The 17,199-nt window shown below is 37.1% G+C and overlaps 1 protein-coding gene across 1 annotated transcript in view; it reads right to left on the bottom strand.

Moving 5' to 3' along the window:
* Positions 1-227: 227 nt before the first annotated feature.
* The window catches only part of LOC101846211 (RISC-loading complex subunit tarbp2), a 19,796-nt gene continuing 2,824 nt past the window's right edge, over positions 228-17,199 (bottom strand). Inside the window, exons 2-7 of the mRNA XM_005098040.3 lie at positions 15,147-15,316; positions 10,586-10,691; positions 9,820-9,998; positions 9,241-9,374; positions 6,937-7,186; positions 228-4,132 (exon numbers count right to left, since the gene is read on the bottom strand). Coding sequence (XP_005098097.1) covers positions 3,999-4,132; positions 6,937-7,186; positions 9,241-9,374; positions 9,820-9,998; positions 10,586-10,691; positions 15,147-15,312 — 969 coding nt within the window. The 5' untranslated portion in view covers positions 15,313-15,316 and the 3' untranslated portion in view covers positions 228-3,998. The remainder of the gene's footprint in view (positions 4,133-6,936; positions 7,187-9,240; positions 9,375-9,819; positions 9,999-10,585; positions 10,692-15,146; positions 15,317-17,199) is intronic.

Raw genomic sequence — 17,199 nt, 5'->3', positions numbered from 1 at the left:
GGGGGGGGGTCTATTTTGCGGTTACAATAAACAAAGAAAAAATTCAGTAATGGCTTCAATATTTGCAGGGCAAAGAAATATTCCTGATGGTCAATAGTATTTGAAACCCATGTCCAAGTTCCCTGTGCAATACGTCAAGTACGTTACAATAAGCAGTCACTAGAGACAGTCAGTTTTCAATAATAGTAACATTACAACTTATGAAACCACTTGAGACAAAGACAGCATTGTGGAAGTACCAGTTTATTCATTCTTGATGTAGAAACTTGGCAGTCTAGGAGTGGCTTACAAGGAAACATGCACTTTTTACAATTGCATTAACACACAAAACAAATTTAAGAGCAAATACACCAAATGACACAGAAAAAACAAAGACGAAAAGCATAACCCCACCTCCTCCCCCCATACCATAAAGTAAAGCGGTAGGAAAAGTTCAGTAAACACAGCACAGACAACAACAAAGTGCTGTGCACTTCTCACTACACAATGATGGAAGTGATGGCAATAAAAAAAATAATTTTAACCCAAAAATCCACAAGTTGGCAAGAAATACCTCACAGTTTCAAGTGGAGACTTTCAACTGGCTTGGTTACTCCTGACACAGAAGCAACGCAGCAACGATAGATCGATAAACACACACACGCAGTGGTCATCATTGTTTGTAAAATGGAGAATGTTCCCTTACAAGCCAAAGCAATAAATAAGTTTCCACAAATGTATTTGAGGTTCTAATGAACATGACAAAAGCAAAACCAAAAAACAAATGTGAAAGATTATCAATGGTTCAGATATTATGAAATAATCGTGTAAAAATATCCTTCAAATAAGTGAATAAAAGATGTCCTGTTCTAATGGCATGAGAGCTGTACATTTCAAATATTTTGATTATCGTCTAAATATTGTTTAGAGAGCTCTGTACTTAGACAACATAAGATTACTATCCTCCCTGAATCAACATCAGGCAATCTATGAAAAACGTCAAACTATCAAGATGAACTGGGCATATTTCACTATTAATAACTTCCGCTGTATTACTTATACAATCCTCAAGAAACATACTTTCTGGTCAACACACAAAAGGTATAGCATATATTCTGTCAAAACCAGTAAAGAAAAGGACTAGTCTTTCCTTTAACTTAAAATTTAAAAAAAAAAAAATTCTCGAAGTCCATTTTGTGTACAAACATACCGTTTGAAAAGATCAACTTTTGCATTTAATCTCTGAAATTACAGTACCAGGCATTCAAATCCAAATCTTGTCAAAACCCTTATGATGAGTTGAAAGTTTAATCTAACTTAAATTTTCTGTCTTACTCTTTCAAAACCAAAAACAAATTGAAAGTATCTATTTCCAGAAAGAAAAGTTTAAAAAAGAATTCTCAAAGAAATGAACTGAAAGATGACAAAACAAAGCCCAGCATTCAACGTCCATGATGACATATCTGTACGTTCAATGCCAGTCATCAGCGATAAGACAGGGAGAACAAAACTCTTAACTAGGAGCTTGACAGATGCAAATGCTGTCAGTGTCCATAGAAAAGAATTGGATGTGAAAAAGTTATTTGTCTGAAGAACATAGCCCACATGATGTACCACACAAACACAAGCTAACACAATCCTAAGGAAAGAAAAACAGCCTGTTCTCTTTATTTTCAAATGAAAAAGAAAGCCACAGTGTCAAAATATGCTTAATCAGTAAACCAATTTGAAATCTTTACCTGATGAAAAAAACAACCCAATCCCAATGCTCATGTTTTATTTCTTGCAAACAAGGTTGAGTTTAAGAGGAAAAGTTAACACACTAAAAACATTTGAACCTATATCACCTGCACCAAAATTACCTGCCTCAACACTGGATTTATAGCAACAAACCGCTTATACCGAAATAGTTATGATCAAGAACTTACCATGAACAACCCAGATCTAGATTCAAGCTCAAAATATAATAAATAAATGAAATGTTTAAAACACCTCCAAAAAAAGCATAAAAACAAAACAGACCATTCACAACCTTTATTTCCCTTTCTTTCCACATCTAGTGACATCAAGTAGCATCTGCCCTTACATCTAAATAAAGGACACCTTCCAGGATCCTATAAAAATGATAGTGAGTGAAAAATGAGGCCATATCATCCAGTCCCTGCATCAACACGGTGATGGCGACTGGAGATGACACAGAATTGATCAAGTTTGTTAGAATGTAAATGCATGTATCCTGAGTGAACTGTGATTAAATCACACATTTAAAAAGTCCACATTAATTTGAATGGTTCTTCTTTACACTGGGAGAAGATAAAGGCTACCATAATCAAGAAATAGAACAGACATAAGGATTCACACCTAAACGATATTGACACAGAATTCAGCCAAAAAAGTAGTGTATGCTATGAAACAGTCTTAAAAAAGAAATGCCTTTTCAAGCAAAATTAAGGAAATTTGTCTATCAATGCTCAATTAGCCTTCAACAAAGCGCACACAGCTTTGTGGAGCACATTTTTAAGAACAGAAAGCCTAAAGACTCTGGACAGAAAACAGAAAAAGAAAACAAAATATACTGGTACCTTTACTCATTGCTTCCTCAAACTGTAAGAGTAGGACCTACTATGTGTCCATGCAGCTAGAGGAAACCAAATCTATGCTCTCATAATACTAATCTGGTTTAGTTTCAGTAAGAGCTTTACGGCACTTGCAACACAATAAGTTGCAACCTTTTAAAATTTGGAAAAGTTCTGTTCACAGATACAGGACGTAACTGACCAAAAAATAGTAATGAAATTCATGAACAATGAGGGAACATGGCTTCATTTGTCATAGAACCACCATGTGAATATGAAAAAAATACTTTAAAAATTAATTCTTCAAGGCAAACACACTGAAGTCAAATCCGCCAAAAACTTGAAAGCATCTCCAGTCATCCATAAAAGGGATGTATCTTTCTTATATAAACCAAATTAGTATCGGCAACAGCAGACAGTCCTTTTGCCTGAATTGTCTGACAGCAAAGGGTGACATCTGAGACACCATACAACAACAATAAGAATTGTAACATTTGGCTATGCTTCTCAAGGGGATGATGAGATGAAGTACCGAGTGCCGTGGCCTTTCATCAGTCAGAGCAGTGAATTAGGACGTAGCTACTGGGTGAACATGTTTCAACAGAAAAACTTTATGATTCTGTTTGGTAGTGACATAAACTTAGATCAAATCAAAACGAAACATTGAATACAGGTGAAGACATCACGCACAAAAATGCTCTTCAACCCCATACCAATAAGTCTGATTTTTTTCAAAAAGTACAAATTTTCTGACAACAACGAACATGAAGAAATCAATAGAAGAATATCAAGCAACAGCACAAAGTAAAGCGTTTACAAAACAACACAAAGTCACTCCTCTTTCGCTCACTCTTTCTCTCAAGCCTGGCACATCCCAGGATATCACATAGTCTCACGCCCATCTCCAAGCTTAGCAAACCTGGACCAACAGCTTCAAGGTGGACCACTTAAACTAGCCAGTACAATGCATCCTATCTTTTTCTGAAATCCCATAGATTTTTCCTGCAAAAACAAAGAAAAAAAGTCTGTGACTCACAATACTTTGTTCAATACTTTTCAAAATACTGACAACAGCATGGCAAGACTAGACACGGTCACTCTCCCACACGACTGTACTAGAAATATCAATACAGCAGTGACTGTACCAAATCCACACATATGAAAATAACTCCAAATCATGAAACTAAATTTTCAAAACCTTAATTTAAAAAAGTTTATAGAAACTTGAAATTCTTCGAAGCTCTTACAAAGAGACAGTCCAACTTTGCCCCCCTCCTGTAACTAATAATATAGCCTAGTTTATATGAGTATTTACTTTTGAACCCCCGTCTTAACCACACATAAAGTAACAAGGCTTAGTTTTGTAGCTAGTGCTTGAAGCATCAGTCCCATTCATTCTCAGCTTGGCCAGCATGAGGCTATGGCATCTCCTGGGCACCATGGTTATTTGATCATGATGCGCAGGTACTGCAGGGCATTGTGCGCTGCGTTGGCGTGGGCCTCGTCCATGATGGGGCCTGTACCCTGGCACACTGCCACAGGAACTGTGGACAGCTGCACCAGGCACTGGTTCATGCCTGGAAGAGAGATAGAAAAGAGGGGGAAAATTAAACAAAGTACAAAGGGAAATTTTTTTTTAATACCCGGTAGAGTTACAGGTAACACTTCTGGGGAAAGAATCTGAGCCTTTTATCAAACAGTTATGAAACATGTAAATAAGGCTGCATTCAACTTGCTTCCTCGATAGATGCAGCCAGAAGAAGTGATGTAATAATGTGCGGCCATTCTTAAGGGGAGGAGCGACCCTTGAGGACGATTTTCTGTTTGTTGCCCGAGATCAAATCTAAGTACACATATAAGTTAGGCATAGGAAAATCTCTTGACAAGCAATTTTATTTAGGCATAGCTACAGCAGTAGCTATGGAAACGCCCGCCATCTTGAAAATAAACAATGAGTTTCAAATCCCTATGGCTTTCTTACTTACTGACCAAATTTGACCAAATATGGTGAAAGTATACCTGAACCAGTCCCTATCAATGTAACAGCAAGTTTTTTTTCAATAAGAGCAAAAGAAAAAAAAAAAAGAGAATTTTCCCAATGTATAAATAAAACTTTTCTAAATTTCGGTTGCGTAATTGCTTGCAAATGGAAAACGTTATTTTTTTTGTAAGTATCTCTCTGTTACATTGATGGCAGCCTTGCCATCTATGTTTCCTGAATGTTTCAAGTCAAAAGGATGAAAACTAAGGAAGGAGTAGGAAAAAACTGAGAAAAAAAATGATATTTTGAGAAAAACGACAATTATTGTGAAAACTCACCCTTATATTTTCAAAGGCAATTTATGAGGAGGATAAAGACTTTTTCAGTTGTCTTCTTGCTATTTTTAGACAAAGAACTGGTTGATCTTAAAAAATCAGCCAACATCTCAATTCGCATAGCTTGACCCAAAATCAGCCAAACTGAGGGTCGCTCCTCCCCTTAATGAAGAAGGAAACAGTAGAAACAGAGCGGAGACGTTGTGAGTAATGGGACTGCAAAATCTACACACTGCTTGCACAGTTACAGGAAACATTTTTTTCAGGCATGGATGAAAGCTCTTCCAAGCAGGTCAATCAGGAAGTACTCTTTGATTGGTTGTCTCTTGTTCCTCTCACCTGATCAAGTCAAAGAGTCGAACTGCCTTACAAGAGCTGGCCCCCACACATGCCATTCTTTGCGCTCACTTTTATGAAACGGAAGTTAAATATGCTATCAAACCACAGTGACAATGCTGCATCCTGGAAATTCACTCAGAAGTCTGAAATCACCAAGTTTCACTTGCACCCTGACAACATACAGCACTCATAAAATACATGCACACACACACTGATAAAAAATATTTTTAAAAAAAAAAAAAAAAACTGGTCTCTATCGTCCCTTGAACGCCAGTACCGCCAATGGGTGATACTATTTCATCAAAGAATAAAACAAGGGGGATAACCAAGAAGTTAACCAGAGGGAACTGAGTTGTGCCCCTTAAAAATTTGCCCAACAACAACTTTTTTTTTTTTTTTTTTATCGTAGAGGGTTTTGCGGCACACGCAACTGCATACGGTCATATGAGCGCCACGGGGTGGATGTCAAAAGAGAAGTCTTTACAGGGAATCAGACTAAGACTGCTCACCTCTGTAACTTCAACAGCACAAGGTCTGCTTCAACTATCAAGGCGCCCCGGAAATAGCAGGTCACAAGAGAGTGACAAACATACAAAAGAAGTAGAGGAAAATGACAATAGTAAGGATCGGGAAAGAAAAAGCAGCGGTTCCCTGTTGTAGATCAGGTACAGTTATGAGCGTGACATGAGTCAGCCCATTTACAATTCTACTACGCTTGAACGAGAAACGTCCCCCCTTTGGGAATGGCCTAAAGACACTAAAGTCAGTGGCACTGCCCCGCGGGGTACCCACAACTTCATCGGCAAAAGTATACACATTTTTTCGCCTCCTAATGACTGCTGTCTTAACTCACTGCTTATTGGGCCCTTTCACCAGTCACTAGCGCTGAATGCAGGAGCTTTTGGGAGTATTTCAAATCACCACAACTTTCAGAATTATCCTATTGTAATTATTTTTTGACACAGTTAAGTTATATTGAAGCTTACTTAATCTAATACAAAAAACTAAAGTTGTCTAAGTCTAATACTTTAATTCTTTTGATTTTTTCAAAAGTTGGCATGAATTTGATTTTCCGAAAAATTTCCAGAGATGTGACAGAATGAAATTCACAACACACAAAAATAAAAGTTCAAAGTGTTCTGTTTTGATTTGTATGCATGTGTGAGTGTTAAGTGAAAGTATAAAAGCCGGGCAGTGTGTTGATTTAGACCCATACACTGAATTACATGAGATAGATGTAGGGCGCGAAGTTCTGATTTCAGTGTGCTAACAATAGCACCAGTAGTAGTGCTAGATCTAGCCATAAAACTACGACTCAGGCCGCGTTCGGATACATACCCAGGGTCCCAACTATCAGACACATCATATTCTGAGCCATTAGAACTAGTAAAACGAACAGAAGTATCGAAAACAGCGAAACTATGTGATTCCTGTTCATGCGACTTCTCTAACTGTTACTTCGACGCGACTATCAAGTTACTATCAACTGTATAGAAAAAACATACCGCTAGTTCCTGTCAGTCCAACTCCAGTTGGGGTGACTGTCCTTCACCTTCAATTACTTCAGCCAAACTTAGCACAAAATGAAAATGACGGGAGCACAGGTTTTGGAACAAAACCACAAAGTCCATCCTGTAGGGGGTACAGGACCCGTACCATTATCCACGAGTTATTTGAGCTTACACCTGTCACCTTAAAATACAACAACAAAAAAACTTGGTCTTACCCAGAGTGCTGTCATCCTTGATGTCAAAGTACTGCACCTCAAAGCGCTGGACTTCAGCGATCTCTTGCAGCATCTGACAATAATTGGTGGGTGGAGTCAAGGACTGTCCTTGGCCCCTGACCTGCTTGCCTCCTGCAATCATCACTTTCTCGTAAAATCGTTGAATTTCCAGGGCAGACTGGGGGCTCACAGGATTTTTGTTTCCCTTTGACTGCTTCAGGCTGGAGTAGGACGTCTTGGAGTCAAAACCCTAATCAAACAGAAAAAGTTTAGTATTACAAAAGTATATAGCATGGTATGGTGAAATCAGCAGGACGTGTTTGTATGTTCTTTTATCATCATCATCATCATCCAGTGCCAGATCTGCGACAGACATCGGCGATCATGATTTTCCATTCATTCCTTTGCTCGGATGCTCTCAGAAAAGCTACGTTTCTTTAATAAACACATCTAATTCAGGAAAAATATCACGAGATGAAAACCTGTTCACTTTGTGCATGCTAGATTATATACAGATATTATTTCAAGCCAAAGGTGCTCAGATGGAAGCAGGCTGAGATAAAAAAAAAGGGAAAATTCTTTCTTTTCATTTCACATTCATTAAAAAAAATAAAAAATGACCATCCCTAGTCACTGTTTATATATGAGGGTCTGACAACACTCCCTTTCGGTTATTAACAGAAAAAATATTACAAATGTGGGATTCATTCTCATTATATGATAAATAATGAATGTACACATGAATAAAAAAGGAGATACCATATCATCTTTCAATGTTCTATATCATACATGTAGCTCAAGTTGCTAACATTATCACTATCATTTAACTCACATTCTGATGCATGCTGGTGACTATCATTGTGCAAAACTATACAACTTGGCAATCACTGTGTTCACAAACTAAAAAAGGGTACACAAAGGGCGATGAGCTTGAAGAAGTCTTCAGGAATACGACCTTTTTTCATCTCTCAGTAACTTCCTATTTGGGACGATGCAAGCAACAAATATTCCAACTTTCTAAAAGTGGCCATAACTTAAAATAAAAATTTCCCGGCGCTAATAATTTTTATCCATGTAGGCCTAACTTTTGACACGATATAGAGTTCCCTGAACAGGCTATGCTTAAAGTAACACATACAAACACACCACAGGTACATAATTGGGAAAAAGTTCAAATCAGACTGTACATTCATTGCTAAACAAAATCAGTGTACTTTCTAAATAAAGAAGGCAAACTCTAAGGTATCGAATAAGCCTTTCCCCCCGCTTATTAATTTTCAGTTTTTTTGTATACACCCGCCCGCTCATTCCATACCCTGCATTTATTATTTTCCAGCTTGCCACGACGGACATCTAGAATCTAGATATCTGAATGAAACTTCTTTTTTTTTTTTTGTAAGTGGCAAATTACCCTCAGTATTAGTACCGGTACCGGGTTGGCTACCTCTATTTTCTTTGCATTTTAAAAACTTTTGTACATTGGTTTATATTTTGTAATAAAACTGGTTTGTCCCTAAATGGTAAAATTCATCACAGTAGCTTACTAAAATTTTCATGATCTCTTGTTCTTTTATTCACTGAAGAAGAAATAAAACAGACTTGTCCCTACTAGTACAGGGGGTGTGAGGTTGAATGTGCCCCCCTCCCCTCTTATTCCAACCTCCTGTTTATTAATTTTGGACTTGTCCGCCCCCTCCCCCCCCCCCCCCCCCTTTATTCGATACCTTAGAGTAAGCAAACTATGGCCTGGGAGCAAGTGCAGTTTCAGTCTGGCCTTCAAGTCGACCCAATAATGAAAAATGAATTTTAGCCACAGTGATTAAATTAATAAAAACAAAAATCCATCTTGAAAATTAAAATCAATAGTTTCTGGCCCAGCTGAAATCAATATATCTAATATGTTATCTCATGAAATGCCCTTAAGCGACACATGCAATAGTATCGGTTTTTGTCTCATTTTTTAGAGAGTTATTTCAATGCATTTTGAGTAATTTTCTCCTACTTTGGCCTACTGATTTAGAGTTACAAAAAGAAAAGACACTGCATTCGCAAATTTTCAGATATTTTGACGAATTGCCAACCAAAATTAAAAGGTCTTCAACAGAGAAATGAAACCAGATTGAAAGTCTGTCTGGAATATATGTAAGAATTTCACAATGCAATATCATATATCTCCTCGCATACCACTTGCTTTGAGTCCAGTCCAATTTAACAGGTTAATAGATACAAAGCAAGTCACTTCAAAGGCATTTCTCAGCCTGGAGTTAACAACACAACAAAAGAATGAAGAAGGCTAGGACAAACCAGTGGGATTTCTTCGTCCTCATCTGAGTCATCAAGTTGCTTCTCGGATTCCTTGTCCTGGGTAAGAGCACGGAGCTGCTCCAACATTCTAGCAGCTGCTGTGCGCTTGGCAGTTTTCTTTGAACGTCCAGTGCCTGAGAAAAGACAAAAAGCATCATTACAAAGATACAAAAAATATGTAGGACCAATACTCCGATGAGAAATTTCAATGCCTAAAAACTCAACTCTTATTCACCCCAATATATTCAAATGAAATATTTTAAATAATTGACTTCTTGATTTCAATACAGTGAAAAGCACTTCTGCTTCAAAAACATTTATTTTTCTGCTCCCAACGGAGCAAGATAGAATAAATGAATGAACGATGGTCCACACATTGAACTCCAACCACATAAAAGGGACATTACTTTCACACCATCCGAACTCATGAGAAATATGTTTGCATAAGGATGGAATGCAAAATCTTCATCACAAACAAGAAAAAGAAATGCTATAAGTCAATATTTAGCTACCGTCTGTCATTTTTTGGTCTATATTTGTAAGTTCTCAAGACTGTAGGTTTCCTCTTTCAGACTTTACCTTTATCAACAAATTTTCCCAGTTTGATGTTGCAGATAAACTCCCTGGCATGGGGAGGGCCTTGTTCAGTTACAAATTCATAGATGGGCGGTTTCAATAGCTTTTTTTGCGTAAACTCCTGCAGCTCGCCAATGGGGTTGCCAACTTCATCATCCTTGGATTGTGCTGGGGCAGCAGGGCTGAAAAAAAAAAGATTTATAAAAAAATTTTAACACACTGCTTTCAGCTTTCATGTTCTGGGTCTTGTTCAAATTCTATATAATAATTATCAATCCAGAGTGAATACTTATTGCAGCCTACACTACACACTCATTACACAAACAAACCACTGGGTTTTCTTCCAAAGAACAGAATCGTTAACGGAATGCAGGCAAACTGTACATATGAAAATTGGAGCAACTCGCCTACTCCAATGACCCTCAGCCTTCCTGTCACAAAACAAAAAGTCTGATAAACAGAATTGGATTCATGGCAAAAATTTGAAATGTTATCAATGACCAGCCAAAATGGCTAAGTTGCGGGACATATTTTCTAGTAATCATTAGAAAAAGTAAAAACCCTACACTTATATCCGTATGAGTATTTTTAAAGCGAAAGGAAATTTCAATATCTTGGAATGCTGGCCAGCCCAAATTTAAAACAAAAATCTTAACCTAATGTCATTCATTGCGACCATATTGCATCTTTGTATTAAGTTACTCAAGCCTTGTATTAACTGCTTTTTAACAAAAACTGTAGTATTAATTAATACATTCATGAAACTCACGTATTTGGTTCATCCTTAACTGCTTCCTCCTGGCCATTTGAGACACCCATCAGAATATTCAGGGCACTTTGAGCCGCAGCATGTTTTGCCTTTTTCTTACTGGATCCTGCAATATTCAAATACATGACAATATATTATCAAACAAATAAAATTGAAAATAAGTGATATGTAATAAGTCTTCATCATCCAGTACGCAAAGTTTGTGTGTGTATCTTTAGGAATGTCTTGCTCCGATTCCCACAAAATAAATAGCAATAGCACGGAAGGAAAGGAGCAGTTCCTTCTCAGACAGAAACACAATTATTGAATGATAATTCAAAATAATGGTATTGGGCGAAAAAAATTGTTCTCAAAAGAACAATGAAAACAATACAGGATGAATGTTGGTGATTTCACTTACCAGCCACCTTTATTTCCTTTTTCTTCTTTTTACAGCACCAGAGGTTAAAATTTATTCCACCTGACATGTGAAAAAATCAGTTTTGATTTCTCAACAAAAGCTGAACATACAGACCACACTGTTTGCCAAAGTGTACACTTTATGTAAGGTCCTCAAGAAGCTAATTCAAAAAACATAGAACAAGAACCCATAATTCTCAAACTTAAAACAGAGCTGGCCGACTCTCTGACTTGACTTGGTGGACTTTCCACCTGTCCCCTTTTATTCAAAGCATGACAAATAGCGGCACAAAAGAAATGTGTCGCAAAATACACACAACCTTGGGCAAAAGACTAGATTCTTACTACAAATTTGAATTTAATCTCTCAGAATGATCAAATCAAAGCAAGTACACTAGGCAAACATTTTTTTCCAAGCCCGATTTATTGCTTACAAGTCCAATTCTTTACCCAGGTGAATGTATTAATATAAGGGCAAAAGTTATCATTTTGTTTAAAAACGAAATATTTAATAAGTAGTAACATTATACATTGTCTACTGGAGGAGAAAGTTATGACAATAATAGTGAGATAAGTTTTCACTGAAAGAGATATCAATCACACAAAATATTACAAAGGAATGCTCAGGTCCTGTCACGTTGATAAGTTATGGTAAGACGGACTTTTGCGTGGCCATATTATTACATATGTGTGACGATGTGGTGGCATTAGGTGCTCGTCAATTATTGGGGCTTGTGGGGTTATTGGTATCATCTTAAAACCTGTTCATTTGCCTGCCTTTTGGTGAAAAAAATACACATCTATATTGAATAGAAGTCAAAATATTTGCGATTGAAGGAGGGCAGGGTAGTCTGGTTTCAGAGGTAAAATTAGCAAGAAAATGGTGGCCAAAGCTTGGTAACTGCCATAGCCTGAGAGCCCTAGGACACTGAAAATTTACATTTTTTATGCCCTTAATTGACGTTTTTCAGGACAATCTACACAGAAATGTGTTCTTTAATTGACATGAAAGGCGTTGAGCCAAAAAAAATAATTTTTGATAAAAATTCCCAAACAACTGCGGAAAAAAGCCAATTTCTTCACTTTCATCATTTTGACGAGAGCCTGATTTCCCCACGCTGCCTCACATATGCTTTAGGCAAAGTAGGATATATGTCAATACCACAGCTTTTTTAAAGATGGGTACTACTAATCTATAAACAACATATGTACAAAGGTCAATAATCCAGACGTAAAAAGCTTTTTAATTTGTCAAAATCCCCCAATAAATAAAAAAAGTTACGGCTGTGTACATGTCGGAAATTGTGGGTACTTTTGAGAAAATTCCTATAGAGGAATAAAGAAGGGCAAACAGCACCAGAATATTGAAAACCCATAACTTTCACATACGAAAGGAATGAGCTGAAAATTGAGGAATTCATGTTTTTGGGGGCAACAAAATAGAAAATGGAAGAATGAAAGTTGTAATCTCAATACCTTGGTAATTATATGCAAATAAGTAATTAAATATGCATAATCTAAAAGAATAAGCCAATATATGTCTTAACAATAGACATACGTCCATTCTGTTACATGTGGATATCTATACAAATCTGTGTTTGCAAAGAGACAAATTAGAAAATGTAACAAAACAAAGTTTTAAATATTTGATTATGCACTCATAGCATAATTAATTAACCAAATTGTAACCAAACAACTTAGAAAGAGGGGAAACTAAAAGGTAAATAAATAATATCAAAGCTCAGTTTCTTTTTTTTTTTAAATATTATAACTGAAACTATAATACAAGTATATATATGCAAATAACTCAAAGTGATGATGCGCATAACTAATCAATTACATAGTTATTTTAGCCTAGCGAAGATATTTTCCCACCCTCCCTTCCATACCATGAAAATATGCCTCAGAACTACATAATTAAATTCATTCATATTTGATGTGTGTATATTCTGTAATAATAACATTGTTTTTCTGCTCTTATCATTATTATGAGTAAGTAGGCTTTGCTCACACAATGCCGCATTTATTTATGACACGAATGCGCGCAGGTTCAGTGACCGGTCACGATGGCGAGCCAGACAATCTAAAAATCGGACTACGCTTGTATTTTCTTTTCTTTTTTTTCCACAAGTGACAGCACAGAGGCAAATCCGAGCATTGATTAAATTTTATTTGCACAGCGACCTTGCGTTTATACTGCACAACCTGCATGTCACAAAAGTTGCGTTATTAGACAACTGCTGGCAAACTACTCGGTGGTAACGAAAGCCAAAGTAGATCTTGATTTTCCCGATCGAGCCTCGGTGTCACATACGCTTCCGCCTGCCGCCATAGCTGCCTATTCGCGTGAAAGTGAAACGTACTCTCCGGACCGGGAGAAGCTGAACGAATATAATATCACGATCGACCGGCAAAAATAAACTTGCTAACCACTTTGGACTTGGTTTTCAAATATTCCAGTTCTGCGATACTGATACTATTTTGACAAAAGATGGGACTTGAGATAGGTTTACTCAATCTCGTATTTTTCGCATTCCAGGATGCGTATTTTTTCATGAAAAGTCGTATTCGCGTATTTTCGGCAAAAAATCGTACTAAAATACGTAAAATCGTACTGGTTGGCATCTCTGCATAATGCATAAATCCACAGAAATATACCTGAGTAATCTTCATTCTGCTTCTGCCAAAAACATTGTAAATACTGGAAGAATATAATATGCAGTTATTTTGAAGTCCATATAAGCACTAAATTCGCGTAAACCCAAAATTAAGCCCAAATATTTGTGACGGCAAATAGAAAGAAACCTTCATTACGTCCGTGTCTATGAGTACGGTGTTCTCCGCAGTATTCAGGCCGATCAAAATAAATGTCCAATCAGGGGCTACGCCTAAACACAGCCATGACGTCACAGCGAAATGGCGGCAAGCTTACATGTCTCGCGACAAGCTTTTCCTCTGCGTGGCAGTGTTTCCCCTTCTGGCATTCGGGCCACGCGAAGAACAGGAACGATGTCAACGTTATTTGTTTCAAAATGTGATTGTTTTACGGATAATTTCACGAAAGAGTATCTAATATTATTTATAAGTTCAGCTAATCAGCTTGTCTGAGATGATGCAGGAGCATTCTGCGGATTAATCGATGACACATTTTTTAAAACAATCACCTCAAAGAAACCACCTTGTAACTTTCTTGTTTTTAGCTCGATTAAGGTCAAGGTCTACAGTGAAAACTAAAAGCTAGACAGGTAACTTCCCATCTACTTACTTGTGATAACCATACCTCACTGACATTTTCTTCACAAGTGATACATTTCAATTTTCGAAAAATGCTTTGGTTGCCATAGAAATGGGCAAAAACAGCCGCCATCTGGACTTTTCAGTGTATTTCCATGGAACATTTCTCATTCGTTATCCGTCCAACAGCTATGAAAGTTAGCACACCTACTGTCATCAACATCAGGCACATTTTGTCTGATTTACAGTTCAATAAATGAATAGCTGTATTTTTTATGAATTAGTGAAATTTGTGAACGTATATTATGCAATTATAAGGCCACGCCGCTTAACTTTTAAAAAATCATTAAAAAAACAACTTTGCAGCATATTTACCTATGGATGGGACAAAATTTGTATTTGATGTGATTGCCTGCCTGCCTGTAGGCTGCATTTTCATAGACTTATAGATAATTTTAGGCTCTAGAATACTGTATTTCCAAAGATGAGTAAGTGGATATAGAATAATAATATTGCATACACAGAAAATCATAAAATTGAAGGAAATATTTGATTCTCTCTGCCAACCTTGGCCTTAAGACACAGAAATTCGCGGAGGCCAGATCCATCTTCCTTCTCATTTGGAGTCGTTTAGATAATATTTAGATGGATTCTGCGCCTTTCAAATACGGAGAGGCAGAAAACCACAGTGCAATTCGGCGGGTTTCAGTCTCGCTACCGACCAATCTTCTTTCTACGATAAAATCTCGGCTGTCGCTAAAGATATCGGAAAAGAATTTTCTTCAGTGAATGCCTCAATTTCTCCCGCGAGTATTGATGTATGATACATGGTGCTGACCTGATGTGAGAAGGGAACATACGGAATGCTCAATAAAAAAAAAAATCTCTTCCTGGTACTTGTGATTTGGCATAAACCAAAACCACTTACCTTTCCCATTTGCAACAGCGCGATCACCAACTGAGACTCGCATGATGAATGTTGGCTCATGGACAGCACCCTCGTTTGCAATCAAATCATATTGTGGGGTGATCGCATTTTTTGTTGCATATTCCTGCAAGAAGCTGATTGGTGTCTTTCCAGGAGGAACTGCCATATTTCTGATGAACAAAGAAGAGGAGGAAGAAAGTTAAAATGCGTGCTCACCTTTATATCAAAATGATATTTATTCCACAAACATATTGGAAACAATCAAATTCATATATTAAAAGTAACTTCTAACTAACTGCAATTGAAATGAAGTTTGGACTTATCTATGCTTATTTCTGAAACTTCTGCCACAGGTTTCTAAAGGATGAATGCTGAAAACCAACTTTTCCCGCAGTGACTTAATTTTCCTGTCTTTCCCAAAGCACATAGAGCTTTTTAAAAATTGTTTCCATTGGAAGTGCCACACTGGAGATCAACTCAATGACTACACAGTGTTTAAAAGAATTGTTGCTCTAAGGCTTTCATTAGACACAACAGATGTGCAAACATAAGTGAGTCAAACTCACTGTAACAGAAAAACAGAATACAGAAAAATGATCCAGATCCAGTATTTATAAGCAAACCTGCTTTAACTACCATGTAATAGTGAATTACCTGTATAAACAGGTATATATAAATTTTTACATCACAGACGTTGCTATTCCCAACAATTTAGATTCTTATCAGTTTCACAAAAAATTCAACTTTATATCCATTTCATAGAATTAGTTTTTTAAATATTTGATGATTTCACTCAAACAATAGGCCTATTTTATTATGGGCCTACAATATTATATAAAATCCAAGAGATCTAATTGAGTAAGTAATATTTTGCACATTTTTTTTAATCTGGAGGATTTCAGGGGGGGGGGGGGGCCTCTTCTCCCGCATCCCCATTTTTTCAGCATAATTTAATGTTTAGCTATTAGTTTGATTTTTCTTGAAAACAATTGACTTGCGAGAATTGGCCACTGTGTGTTCAGCAGTCAAAAATACAGCAGTTTGACCCCCAAAACCTGTGCACAAGTCTTTTCCCAAATCTGACCCTAACACTGGATCAGCAGTCCATGATGCCAAACAGTAGCTTGCCCATGCAACCACATGAAACTACAGCGAGCACCTAGCACATCTCTATGATTGACCCAAATATAGAGGACGTATTTCCGCCATCTATTTTTGTCGTCTTCCGGGGTTTCCCCCAAGACTCTTGGGTTTCCATCACCAGTAACTATTGACTAGATCTCACCGTGTTTTTTTTTGTATTAATTTGTGCTGTCTATTATAAAAAATTTCAGCAATTCTCCTTCCATAGATTTACCTTCTTAAAGTTGTACACACATATACACACACATGCGCAGGCGTGCAAAAACACACACGCACAGCTGTTTTCACTGGTATTAAAAATGGAGATACGACAAGAAAGCACTGGGGTCACGGTATGTTTAACTATTTGGGACGCAGAATAAAGGTGTGAACACTTACAAACAATTTTTAACTGACAAAATAAATCAGAATTGTTAGCATCCCGTGGCTTGTAATTTAATCACTCACCTAAACTACACTTCCACTCCAACCCCGACACTTAGAACAAGTTGAAGAGAAGGCATTGGGGAGGGGATGACAATCGTGATTTTGTTTCTGAACAATGTAAAAAACTTTTGATTTGACTGCTTCCCTATCAGAAGATCATTGTTAAGGTAAATTATATCACATTGTTAATTACATTGTAGGCCTATAACTTTTAAAAAGCATCTTGCTACACTGTAACTGATATTATGTATGTATTGTGCATGTTCTATCGTACAAATATTAATTATGATGTCGAATTACGCCCAGAACATCAATAAAGCAAAACATCCTTCCCCCCACCAAAAAATTTTTTTTTTTAATCAACAAAAAACTGAACCAAAAAACAAACAAAAATACAAGACAAATAAAACCCTGTCACACCAGGAGGCGTAAGGGGAGGGGCGGGTTCTACGGAAAGCGAGGGGTGGCGAACACCTCTCGTTTT

Source organism: Aplysia californica, unplaced genomic scaffold (assembly GCF_000002075.1).
Source record: "Aplysia californica isolate F4 #8 unplaced genomic scaffold, AplCal3.0 scaffold00171, whole genome shotgun sequence".
In the NCBI taxonomy this organism is placed as follows: domain Eukaryota; kingdom Metazoa; phylum Mollusca; class Gastropoda; order Aplysiida; family Aplysiidae; genus Aplysia; species Aplysia californica.
The sequence above is the reverse complement of the archived record's forward strand: the minus strand, read 5'-3'. Positions and strand labels throughout refer to the sequence as shown.